This window comes from Osmerus mordax, chromosome 2 (genome assembly GCF_038355195.1).
Source record: "Osmerus mordax isolate fOsmMor3 chromosome 2, fOsmMor3.pri, whole genome shotgun sequence".
Classification (NCBI taxonomy): Eukaryota; Metazoa; Chordata; class Actinopteri; order Osmeriformes; family Osmeridae; genus Osmerus; species Osmerus mordax.
This window is the reverse complement of record NC_090051.1, coordinates 884,234-896,733: the sequence shown is the minus strand read 5'-3', so window position 1 is coordinate 896,733 and position 12,500 is coordinate 884,234. Positions and strand designations below refer to the sequence as shown.

Genomic DNA, 12,500 nt, shown 5'->3' with positions numbered 1-12,500 from the left:
CCAGTATGTAGCATGTTCTAGTCCAGTATGTGGCATGTTCTAGTCCTGTATGTGGCATGTTCTAGTCCAGTATGTGGCATGTTCTAGTCCTGTATGTGGCATGTTCTAGTCCAGTATGTGGCATGTTCTAGTCCAGTATGTGGCATGTTCTAGTCCAGTATGTGGCATGTTCTAGTCCTGTATGTGGCATGTTCTAGTCATGTATGTGGCATGTTCTAGTCCTGTATGTGGCATGTTCTAGTCCAGTATGTGGCATGTTCTAGTCCAGTATGTAGCATGTTCTAGTCCAGTATGTGGCATGTTCTAGTCCTGTATGTGGCATGTTCTAGTCCAGTATGTAGCATGTTCTAGTCCAGTATGTGGCATGTTCTAGTCCTGTATGTGGCATGTTCTAGTCCAGTATGTGGCATGTTCTAGTCCTGTATGTGGCATGTTCTAGTCCAGTATGTGGCATGTTCTAGTCCAGTATGTGGCATGTTCTAGTCCTGTATGTGGCATGTTCTAGTCCTGTATGTGGCATGTTCTAGTCCAGTATGTGGCATGTTCTAGTCCAGTATGTGGCATGTTCTATTCCTGCATTTGCAGCCTGGGGAGCACCCAGCCACCTCTGCGGCCGCCTGGCTAAAGATAACACAGCAGCCCACACTCCAGTTCTGCCTCTGGGAAGCATCCAGCCCCACCCAGCACGCCTGCTAGCATAACACAGCACTTAAGGGAACATTAGTCTCACACACACACACTCTACTAGGCTATGCACACAGACCAGCACATGTGCTTGTCCATGCAGCCAATACAGATGAACACACACACACACACTAAACACATAATCCCCATACCTCCTCTCTGCAGCATGTAAAAGCAGGTCATTAGAACACAGGTTCACGGAGGTGTGTTGGAGAGCACACGTCTGCCTGGCTTTCTACACGTGTGTCCAATGATCAGAAACACTGTGTTGTGTTGGAGACAGTCCATTTATACATATCCTATTCACACACACTGGCTGTCCCTCCCCAACACAAACAGAGACCTAGTCTGACCCTATAAACACAACTCACGTGCTTAACACTATGTATACACATACCGTTATAAACACACACCACACAAGTCGAAACACACATGTACAAGTGTACACATGAAACACACACCCATACACGCACACACATACAACAGCTGCAAAGTCCAAGCCTTGGGTGCAGACAAAGTTTGGAATTCCAGAGGCATATACAAGTCCAGGAGCTTTAAAACCTCCCTCTCTCCCTGCCGTAAAACAGTTTATATATACACACACAAACACACATAGTGCCGACTCACCATTGTGGGAGAATTCCTTGTTGTCGGACACCTTCCTCAGCGCTGAGACGATGGCATCGCTGGGAACACGAGGACTCTCAACATATTTGGGCTTCCTGATTGGACCTGGCAGAGAGAGGGAGAGAGGAGGAGAGAGAGAGAGAGAGAGAGAGAGAGAGGAAGAGAGGAGGAGAGAGAGGAGGAGAGAGAGCGAGAGAGCGAGCGAGCAAGAGAGAGACAGAGAGCGAGAGAGAGAGAGTGGAGAGGGGAGAGATATTCTCGCTGGATTAACGCGTTCCAGATGGGATTGGAGATGAGGAGCAGGAGCGTCCGAGCTGGTCAGGCTGGCTAGAGCTCTCTGCTCTCCTGTATACACCCTCACATTCCACACACAGGCAGGCAGGCAGGCAGGCAGGCAGCCCTTAGATACACACTAACAAGGACTGGGAATGTAAACTACAGCAGGAAACCACAGCAATTAGCCTCTTAGAAACTTTACATATAATATGTGTGCATTGTGTGTGTGTGTGTGCGTGTGTGCGCGTGCACTGTGTGTGTGTGTGCGTGTCCAGTATGTGACGTGTCTGTGTGTGGAGGGAAACAGAGGACAGGGTACAGACAGTGTGAGAGTAGGGAGAGTCCAGGTAGCTACAACCCTCTCCCTCTGTATGATGTCAGCTCTCCCCTTGCAGTGAAGGCTGGGGTCAGCATGAAGCTAGGTCTCTCTACCTCTCCCTCTCTCTACCTCTCCCTCCCTATCTCCCAGCACTTGTCTTGGACTGCTATGTTTCACCCCCAGCACCACCAAGTCAGGGAATCCATCCTGAACGTGTGGATGCCACACAAACACGACACTGTCTCCTTCTCTCCCTTTCCCTCTTTCACTGTCCTATCTTTCTCAATCTCTCTCTGACTCTTTCTTTCACTCTCTTTCCCTATCTCTCTCTCTCTCCATCTCTCTCCCTTGCCGACTGTAACTCTGTCTCTCTGCCCCAGACTCCTGTCACCACATGACTGTATGTGTGACCCCAGCCATAACACACAGATTAGACGAGGGACTGGTACGTCCTTTCCCATTACCACATCCTGCCTCCCCCCCCCCACCCAAACCCCAGATGGAATGATCCGGAAGCCGCAGCTGTACTCTTGGTCTGACCCACTGGCTGGCCGTGGGGGGAGGGAGGGGAGCTATGCTAAAGACTGTAGCAGTGTTGCTGCATCAGAACAGGCTTCAGAGCAGCGTGCCTCGCATCAGCTTGGTGCACACTGCCACCTATGGATGTCTGAGGAGAAGAGCACTGAGGGAGGCTGGAAGGCCCAGCACATATTTTCTAAACTTTTCTAAACTAGAAGTGAAAACTAAAATATTTTTAAACCTTTCCCAAAAAATCCAAATTTTTTTTTTACAAATATTTTCTCAAGCTTTTGAAACTGTTCTTATTGAAAATATTTTTTCAACCTTTCAAAACAATTTCTTTTAAACTTTTATTCATTTTATTTTATTTTAACTTTTGAAACCTAGTTTACGTTTGTTGAGCGTGATAGCCAGGAAATAAAAAAAGGTCAGCAGTGAAAAAAATAATAATATTGATCATGCCACCAAATACTGATTAAAACAAGAGTAACGACCCTGGCTTTCAAATGTTTTTATGGGGCTGATGCCAACAGCCCTGATGCCAACATCCCTGACACTAACAGCCCTGACGCTAACAGCCCTGAGGCTAACAGCCCTGACGCCAACATCCCTGACACTAACAGCCCTGACGCTAACAGCCCTGACGCTAACAGCCCTGACGCCAACAGCCCTGACGCCAACAGCCCTGACGCCAACAGCCCTGACGCCAACAGCCCTGACGCCAACAGCGCTCACGCTAACAGCCCTGACGCTAACAGCCCTGACGCTAACAGCCCTGACGCTAACATCCCTGACGCTAACAGCCCTGACGCTAACAGCCCTGACGCTAACAGCCCTGACGCTAACAGCCCTGACGCTAACAGCCCTGACGCTAACAGCCCTGACGCCAACAGCCCTGACGCTAACAGCCCTGACGCTAACAGCCCTGATGCAGAGCCTAGATAGGCCTCGCTGTCTCGTTGCTGCGTTTGTCAGGTCGTAGTAAAAAACAAAAAAAGTCTTCCAGTCTGGCCAAGTTATGGTGGAAACTCTACATCATGGAGAGAGGGAGAGCCAGTGGGCCAGCCCCCAGCCCTCAGCCCTCAGCACCCAGCCCCCAGCCCTCAGCCCCCAGCCCTCAGCCCCCAGCCCTCAGCCCCCATCCCTCAGCCCCCAGCCCCCAGCCCCCATCCCTCAGCCCCCAGCCCCCAGCCCTCAGCCCCCATCCCCCAGCCCTCAGCCCCCAGCCCTCAGCCCCCAGCCCTCAGCCCCCATCCCCCAGCCCTCAGCCCCCAGCCCCCATCCCTCAGCCCTCAGCCCCCAGCCCCCAGCCCTCAGCCCCCAGCCCCCAGCCCTCAGCCCCCAGCCCTCAGCCCCCATCCCCCAGCCCTCAGCCCCCAGCCCCCATCCCCCAGCCCTCAGCCCCCATCCCTCAGCCCCCAGCTCTAGGGGTCAGGGTTGGGGTCAGCAAGACCAGCGTGGTGCCTGGGGGAGGCAGACAGTCCTCTCTGAAATTCCATTCATCTGGCGAGGGTCAGACACAACCTGTTAGCTCAGTCACACTGAGCTCATTAAAGGAGAGCAAGAGAGGCTCTCCACTACAACCCCAGACAGCCTCGTATCCCTGCGGCTTCAGAATAAAAGCCTTTCATTTAGAGACACAACACCGAGGCTGGAGTGATACCATAGCTTTACAAAGCAGCTAGTGTACCTGACACAGGGAACATGTGTACCTGACACATGCAACCAAGGCCTGGTACCGATACACGAAGGGACATTCCCGTCGATGGAAGCTGAATCTACGGAGGCCTGTGGAGAAGGCTATCATGCTACTGACTGGCGTCTGCTGCTACAGGAACACAACACTCAGAAGAACAGCAGACTGAAGAACAGCACACTGAAGAACAGCAGACTGAAGAACAGCAGGCTGAAGGCTTCGTATAGATATTACATTTACATTTAGTCATTTAGCAGACGCTATTATCCAGAGCGATTTACAGTAAGTACAGGGACATTTCCCCCGAGGCAAGTAGGGTGAAGTGCCTTGCTCAAGGACACAACGTCATTTGGCACAACCGGGAATCTAACTGGTAACCTTCAGATTACTAGCCCGACTCCCTAACCGCTCAGCAATCTGACCCATGAGATATAGATATATATATATATATATATATATATATATATATATATAGGTATATATAGATATAGAAGGGTTTTGACAAAATCTCATCTCTGGGTGTAAGACCTTTTATCCTAGACTTTATCAGTCGTCTGCTCCTCAAGAGAGCCGTTACAACACCCCCCCCCTCAGCACTTAAGACCTGCCGGAGGAGCGATCTCTGTGTTTAATAAGCATGAAAGAGGTTGGATGGAAAGACCTGGGTGGGCGGGGGGCACAGCTGAAGGACAAACCAGGACAAGAATTAAACATTAAAACTCTCTTAACTCTCTTCCAAATTAAACGCACTGGAGGGTATTTAATGGCAGAATATTTCCTGTCTCAATACAGCAGATTAGATAAATCTAATGTAATCATGCATAAGAGAAGGAGAGAGAGAGAAGGAGGCCGGTGCTGGACACAGAGCAGCAGGAGGAGAGAGAGAGAAGGAGGCCAGTGCTGGACACAGAACAGCAGGAGAAGAGAGAGAGAAGGAGGCCGGTGCTGGACACAGAGCAGCAGGAGGAGAGAGAGTCGTCCCCCCCCCCCCCGTGTGTCCAGGACGTTCTCTTCATCCTCCTCAGCTCCCTCATCAACACAGTGAACCCCCCACCGCTCTTCATCCAGCCCCCACCAGGAGGGAAGTCACATGCACTCCGGGAACCAATCAGAACAAATTAGAAGGCATGAGCCTGGCGTTTCTCTCCCTCGACCCCGTGAGGAGAGGACAAAACAGTATAGTCTCAGCTAGACGTCCTCCAAAAGCAAGCCTGAAAAAACCAGAGCGGAGGGAGGTAGAAAGGATTAGAATTTACAGAACCTGAATGATAGGAACACTAGCTTGGTAATTCCTGAGGTAAGACCAGGGCTGTTTCTGGTCCAGGGCTGTTTCTAGACCAGGGCTGTTTCTGGACCAGGGCTGTTTCTGGACCAGGGCTGTTTCTGGTCCAGGGCTGTTTCTGGACCAGGGCTGTTTCTAGACCAGGGCTGTTTCTGGACCAGGGCTGTTTCTGGTCCAGGGCTCTATCCACTGTCAACAAAGGACAGAGTCACGTCCTGGCTGGGAGGATGTGGAGGCTGGTACTAGCAGAATGCGTAGGTAGCTTAGGGAAAGGAGAAAAGAAGATAAAGGGAGTGGCCTACCCAAACACCACCCACTCCCCGCCCCCCTACCCACTCCACGCCCACGCTCCAAACATTCTTCCGATGGCTTCTGACTTCTTCACATTTCCATTTCTCTCTCTATTCTTCTGGACACAGACTTCTCTGTGAAGCTCCAGCACAAAGACGCTACCGACAAACTTGCCCTTTCTGCTCCCCGGTCGTCATCCTAACAGTCACTCAGATGTCAGACACACCAGGGCTCAATATATTCAGCGTGAGGTATTGAACTTCCTGATGCAGGGATTCAGACTGCATGGTAATAAGCAGTCCTCTGTTATTCAAAGCCACTATTATTGGTAATGCAATTTTAGATCCCAATATAGACTAGATGGAAATTTGTTACCTCGTGCTGCGCAATATCTGATTTCTGGCAAGAAATAAACTATATGACTTTCAGTTAGGGAGTCAGGTGGCTGAGCGGTGAGGGAATCGGGCTAGTAATCCGAAGGTTGACAGTTTGATTCCCGGTCATGCCAACTGATGTTGTGTCCTTAGGCAAGGCACTTCACCCTACTTGCCTCGGGGGAATGTCCCTGTACTTACTGTAAGTCGCTCTGGATAAGAGCGTCTGCTAAATGACTAAATGTAAATGTAATGTAATGTAAATGTAGTTAGTTTGTGAGGCAGTTGCTTAGGAATCAGCTGCTAAGGTTATGCTTCAGTGAAGATCAAAGATATCCCACATGATAAGGAGTGAAGACAAGGATCATCTCTGCTTGGCCAGCAGAACACATGCAGCCCCCCAACAGGACTCTGAGATCACCTCCCCCCAGAGGATCTGCATCACACGCCTCCTCTGAGGGTTAGGGTTACCCTCCTCTGAGGAGACACGGGCTGTGAAGTCTGAGAGAGAAACACAGAGAGTAGAAGAAACTTAGGAGGGAGAGGGGGAGAGAGAGAAACAGAGAGAGAGAGAGAGAGAGAGAGAGATAGAGAGAGAGAGAGAGAGAGAGAGAGAGAGAGAGAGAGAGAGAGAGAGAGAGAAACAAAAAGACAGAAAGAGAGAGAGAAACAAAAAGACAGAAAGAGAGAGAGAAACAAAAAGACAGAAAGAGAGAAAGCAAGAGAGAGAGAGAGAGAGAGAGAGAGAGAGAGAGAGAGAGAGAGAGAGAGAGAGAGAGAGAGAGAGAGAGAGAGAGAGAGAGAGAGAGAGAGAGAGAAAGGTAGGTGAGTGGGTGGGTGATTGTCCTGTCAATCACATGGGAAGATTGAACCATATTTCATATTCATAAAACTTTCAAACGGTGGTTCAACTCTAAAAACGGGGCAGATGATTTGGAAAGGAGACAAAAAGACCTTGGCATGGGGAGAATAGAGAAAACATTTAGAGAGAGACCGACTGGAAATGAAAGTCAGTCGTTAGATGAAAAGATCCCTGTCACACAGACGCATAATGGGGCTTTCCTGTCAAGAGAAAAGAGTTTCTAACAGCTACTGCATTAGTCTGACAATCCCTGAATACCACATTCAATTAACATCAGCACTTTAATTATCAAATGTAGCTTAAAACAAGGATCCAGTGGTGGCAGCATAAGGATTTTATACAAAACCATCAGCCGTGATGCAGGGTTCAATAAATTATTATTTTGACATGAATCCAATATTCTTGGCATGGCTTATTGTGCCAATATCCTGTCGAGGGGTTCTCAGTGCTTCATATTAGCCTGCCAATATTTGCTATTCATAGTATCTCTTTGCTTTCCAAGAATCAATACTCCCTGAAGATGTGCTTTTTCACTGTACAGAAATCCATCTATTTTCTTTGTAAACATCTCAGTCCAGGAGTGCTCCTTATAACCTGTTACGATAAGAGAATGGGTCAATACAAGACCTGAGATGAGCTTTTTTATACAGCATTAGGGGCTATTTGTGAGACCAGGGAGTTGATATGATGGTCTTCTCTCTCTCTCTCGCTTTCTCCCTCTTTGTCTGTCTCTTTCTGTCTCTCTCCCTCTTCCCCCCCCCCCCCCCCCCCCCCGGTCTGTGGTGGTGTCTCTGAGGGGAGAGCAGCACCAGCCCACACACAGGCTGATGAGAGGAGCAGGGCTCAGGTCCTCTCCCATCACTCACACAGGTGACCTCTGGGTGAACCCTCAGCCTCCTCTCTACACCCTGGAGCCGTGCGTCTGAGATGAGAGCTGGAACAGACTGGGGTCTGGTTCAGGGACAGTGAAGCCCAGAGTCACTGCAGGCCCCAGCAGTGACTCCACAGCACCAGAGTCACTGCAGGCCCCAGCAGTGACTCCACAGCACCAGAGTCACTGCCCCGGGGCCTGGAGAGATGTGCCCTCTGTCAAAGACTTCTGGACCGCTCCCCTCCTCTGCAGAGCTGCACACCAGCCTTCCACACACACAGAGAGCTGCACACCAGCCTTCCACACACACAGAGAGCTGCACACCAGCCTTCCACACACACAGAGAGCTGCACACCAGCCTTCCACACACAGAGAGCTGCACACCAGCCTTCCACACACACAGAGAGCTGCACACCAGCCTTCCACACACACAGAAAGCTGCACACCAGCCTTCCACACACACACAGAGAGCTGCACACCAGCCTTCCACACACACAGAGCTACACACCAGCCTTCCACACACACAGAGCTACACACCAGCCTTCCACACACACAGAGCTACACACCAGCCTTCCACACACACAGAGAGCTGCACACCAGCCTTCCACACACACAGAAAGCTACACACCAGCCTTCCACACACACACAGAGAGCTGCACACCAGCCTTCCACACACACAGAGCTACACACCAGCCTTCCACACACACAGAGCTACACACCAGCCTTCCACACACACAGAGCTACACACCAGCCTTCCACACACACAGAGCTACACACCAGCCTTCCACACACACACAGAGAGCTGCACACCAGCCTTCCACACACACACAGAGAGCTGCACACCAGCCTTCCACACACACAGAGCTACACACCAGCCTTCCACACACACAGAGAGCTGGACTTTGAACCGTAACAAGACACAAGGAGCCAAGAGTACCCCTCTCACTCTGTCTCTCTCTCTCTCCCCCATGACCTCATCAAAGCCTTTCATGTTAAAACTATTTCCATGTGAAAGGACCTGAGGGAAAGGGTTCTGGCCTGAGGTTCAGTCGATATACATGTCGATTCAAATGATTACCTTCCCGGGCCGGTAATAAATATGATATGAGCTGCTGTTCTCTTGTCCCCATGGGCCAGCGCAGAGGATAAATTGTCAGAGAAATATAGAGCTTACTGTCTGTCACATGACTCTGTCACATGACTCTATAACATCCACACAACTAAAACACTTCAGAGGAGGGGAAGAGTATTATCTCACACACACCGCACACACACTCGCTCCACCTTTGCACAAAATTCAATGTCATGAACCCCGCTCGTCATCAGCACCTAGTCTTGTGCATCTTAAATAAAAGTGTGTGTGTGTGTGTGTGTGTGTGTGAGAGAGGTGGTTTGAATGCCGCCTGTGCACAGTGAGGGTCCGGAGTGTGATTATCAGAGAGCGTCAAGAACAGTGAACACCAAGCACTCACACACCGAGACCTTGAGGACATATCAAGGGGTGGGCCAGTGACCTGCAGTGACCTGCTGTGACCAGCGGAGGTCACTGTGGAGCTGCCAGGGCCTCGTCCCCTTCCTGGCAGCGCTGACACAGGGACACAGCCCAACAGGCTGGAGGCTGATCCCAGATCTGCATTTTGTTTCTCCTCACTAATGTTCCAGATTAGAACCTGGGAAGGTTAAGCTGATCCCTAACCTTTGCCAAAGAGAGGAATTCATCCTAGACCCAGACCATGCAATCCCCAACACACACAAGCACGCACACACACACACACACCACCCCAGACGCCCCCCCCCACTCCCCCCCCCCCCCTGGAGACCTTTAAACGGTTCAGCTGGAAAGCGAAGCCCTGTGCAACACATGTTTTGCTGTGTTTCATGGTAAGCTTTGGCTTAGCTGATCAAAGCGACGGAAGGTTGTGGAGACCCAGACCATGCAATCCCCAACACACACACACACACACACACACTGCAGAGGGCTGCGACACAGGGCCTGGGTCTGGGTGGCGGCGAAGGCGTTCGTCACGCTGCCAATTAACCCAGAGTTTCTCCGCTGCGGCAGGGAAGCCTGCCAGGGGGGGCTCCTGCTAGGGGGGGCTCCTGCTAGGGGGGGCTCCTGCCAGGGGGGGCTACTGCCAGAGGGGGCTCCTGCTAGGGGGGGCTCCTGCCAGGGGGGGCTCCTGCCAGGGGGGGCTCCTGCTAGGGGGGGCTCCTGCCAGGGGGGGCTCCTGCCAGGGGGGGCTCCTGCTAGGGGGGGCTCCTGCCAGGGGGGGCTCCTGCTAGGGGGGGCTCCTGCCAGGGGGGGCTCCTGCTAGGGGGGGCTCCTGCCAGGGGGGGCTCCTGCCAGGGGGGGCTCCTGCTAGGGGGGGCTCCTGCTAGGGGGGGCTCCTGCTAGGGGGGGCTCTCCCACAACGCTTTAGGTTGATCTCATCTGACAGGAAATTAAACAGGCCGCAACAAGGCATGAGGATGAGATTCAGATTCACCACTTCAAGTCGAGGTGGTTGTGGATAGAGGATTGACGAGGGGGGGTGAGGTTGGAGGGGTGCGTGGGGGGGGGTGAGGTTGGAGGGGTGCGTGGGGGGGGTGAGGTTGGAGGAAGGTGTGTGGGGGGGGTGAGGTTGGAGGAGGGTGTGTGGGGGGGTGAGGTTGGAGGGGTGTGTGGGGGGGGTGAGGTTATCCCCAGAGGCTCTGTCTCCTAATGCCTGGCTATCCCCCCCAGAGGCTCTGTCTCCTAATGCCTGGCTATCCCCCCCAGAGGCTCTGTCTCCTAATGCCTGGCTATCCCCCCCAGAGGCTCTGTCTCCTAATGCCTGGCTATCCCCCCCAGAGGCTCTGTCTCCTAATGCCTGGCTATCCCTCCCAGAGGCTCTGTCTCCTAATGCCTGGCTATCCCTCCCAGAGGCTCTGTCTCCTAATGCCTGGCTATCCCCCCCAGAGGCTCTGTCTCCTCATGCCTGGCTATCCCCCCCAGAGGCTCTGTCTCCTAATGCCTGGCTATCCCCCCCAGAGGCTCTGTCTCCTAATGCCTGGCTATCCCCCCCAGAGGCTCTGTCTCCTAATGCCTGGCTATCCCTCCCAGAGGCTCTGTCTCCTAATGCCTGGCTATCCCCCCCAGAAGCTCTGTCTCCTCATGCCTGGCTATCCCCCCCAGAGGCTCTGTCTCCTAATGCCTGGCTATCCCCCCCAGAGGCTCTGTCTCCTAATGCCTGGCTATCCCCCCCAGAGGCTCTGCCTCCTAATGCCTGGCTATCCCCCCCAGAGGCTCTGTCTCCTAATGCCTGGCTATCCCCCCCAGAGGCTCTGTCTCCTAATGCCTGGCTATCCCCCCCAGAGGCTCTGTCTCCTAATGCCTGGCTATCCCTCCCAGAAGCTCTGTCTCCTAATGCCTGGCTATCCCTCCCAGAGGCTCTGTCTCCTAATGCCTGGCTATCCCCCCCAGAGGCTCTGTCTCCTAATGCCTGGCTATCCCTCCGAGGTTTTGAGCACCAGAGACAACACATCTCTGATGGTGCTGGTCACACACGTATAGTATTATGGCACTTGTTGTTGTCAGCTGAGGGCTCTCCAGGACTTGTTTATTAACGAGAGGTGTGAACCCTCCGGTGGGTCTTCACACTAACCTGTGAGGAAGAGAGAGAACTCACACTCCCCCCTCCCTCCCTCCCCCCCTCGCTCCCCCCTCCCTCCCCCCTCTCTTTTGTCCTTCTCTCAGACAGCCATCTTAATGATGTCCTGACCCATCCTGTTTTCTGCTTCTCTCTCTTGTGTTTCTCTCCGTCGTCTGTCTGACGTTCTCATGGGGATGAGGCTGTAATGAACGCTCCTGGGCCCTATTCACCTTCACACACCCTGTCCCCTCTCTCTCCTTCCCGCTCTCTCTCTCATTACCCCTTCTCTGGCTCCCTCGCCCGCCCCCCCTCTCTGTGTGTGTCAATGTGCTTTTCATCACAGTTCCCTTTGATGGGTTTAAAACAATCACGGCTGATAGCAGCAACGCCTGAGGAGGCAGGAGAAAAGATGGCGTTTTTGAACTTGAGTGGGAGCAGAGAAGAGTAGAGCAGAGCATGGACTTCTCTGCTTGGGCAAACTTACCCTTCACGCCGTTTAGACATGGATTTCATGGATGTTTCCCCCACTTGACTACCCTCTTCAGTCCCCGGCTTCCTGCTCTAACGAACATGGCTCCTCCTCGATCAGATCTGCTTCAACTACAGAGTTTACAGCGTTTCTGTAATCGCAGTGTGAGAAGCATTTCCCACATAGGATGTGTTTCTTTAAGAGCGCCCCATCAGTCCCACGCTACGAAGAGAGAGTCAGGGAGAGACCGAGAGAGACAGAGAGAGATAGACAAAGAGAGAGAGAGACAGAGAGAGAGAGACATAGAGAGAGAGACAGACAGAGAGAGAGAGAGAGAGAGAGAGAGAGCCAAGACAACCGCTCACCCTCAAATGAAAACAGTTGGGATCAGACAGCAGTATTCTCAAAGTAATCTGGAGCTGAAATTAGAACAGGAAAGTCCCCCATTAGAAACCTCATTCAGAACATCCCACAACACGATGCAGCCTGGCTACAGATGCTTACAGTTGAAGCAAGATGGCCTGGATGAAAGCGTAGAAACCCCCCATACAGAAACTAACATCTACATCACAGATGTTCAGCGTTCGGTGACACAAATGAAAAATGACCCTCCTACAGC

At 52.2% G+C, this 12,500-nt stretch overlaps 1 protein-coding gene across 1 annotated transcript in view; it reads right to left on the bottom strand.

Annotated features, from left to right (window-relative positions):
- The window catches only part of tanc1b (tetratricopeptide repeat, ankyrin repeat and coiled-coil containing 1b), a 133,603-nt gene that overhangs the window by 72,636 nt on the left and 48,467 nt on the right, over positions 1-12,500 (bottom strand). Inside the window, 1 exon segment of the mRNA XM_067254823.1 lies at positions 1,312-1,416. Within this exon segment, the coding sequence (XP_067110924.1) occupies positions 1,312-1,416 (105 nt within the window).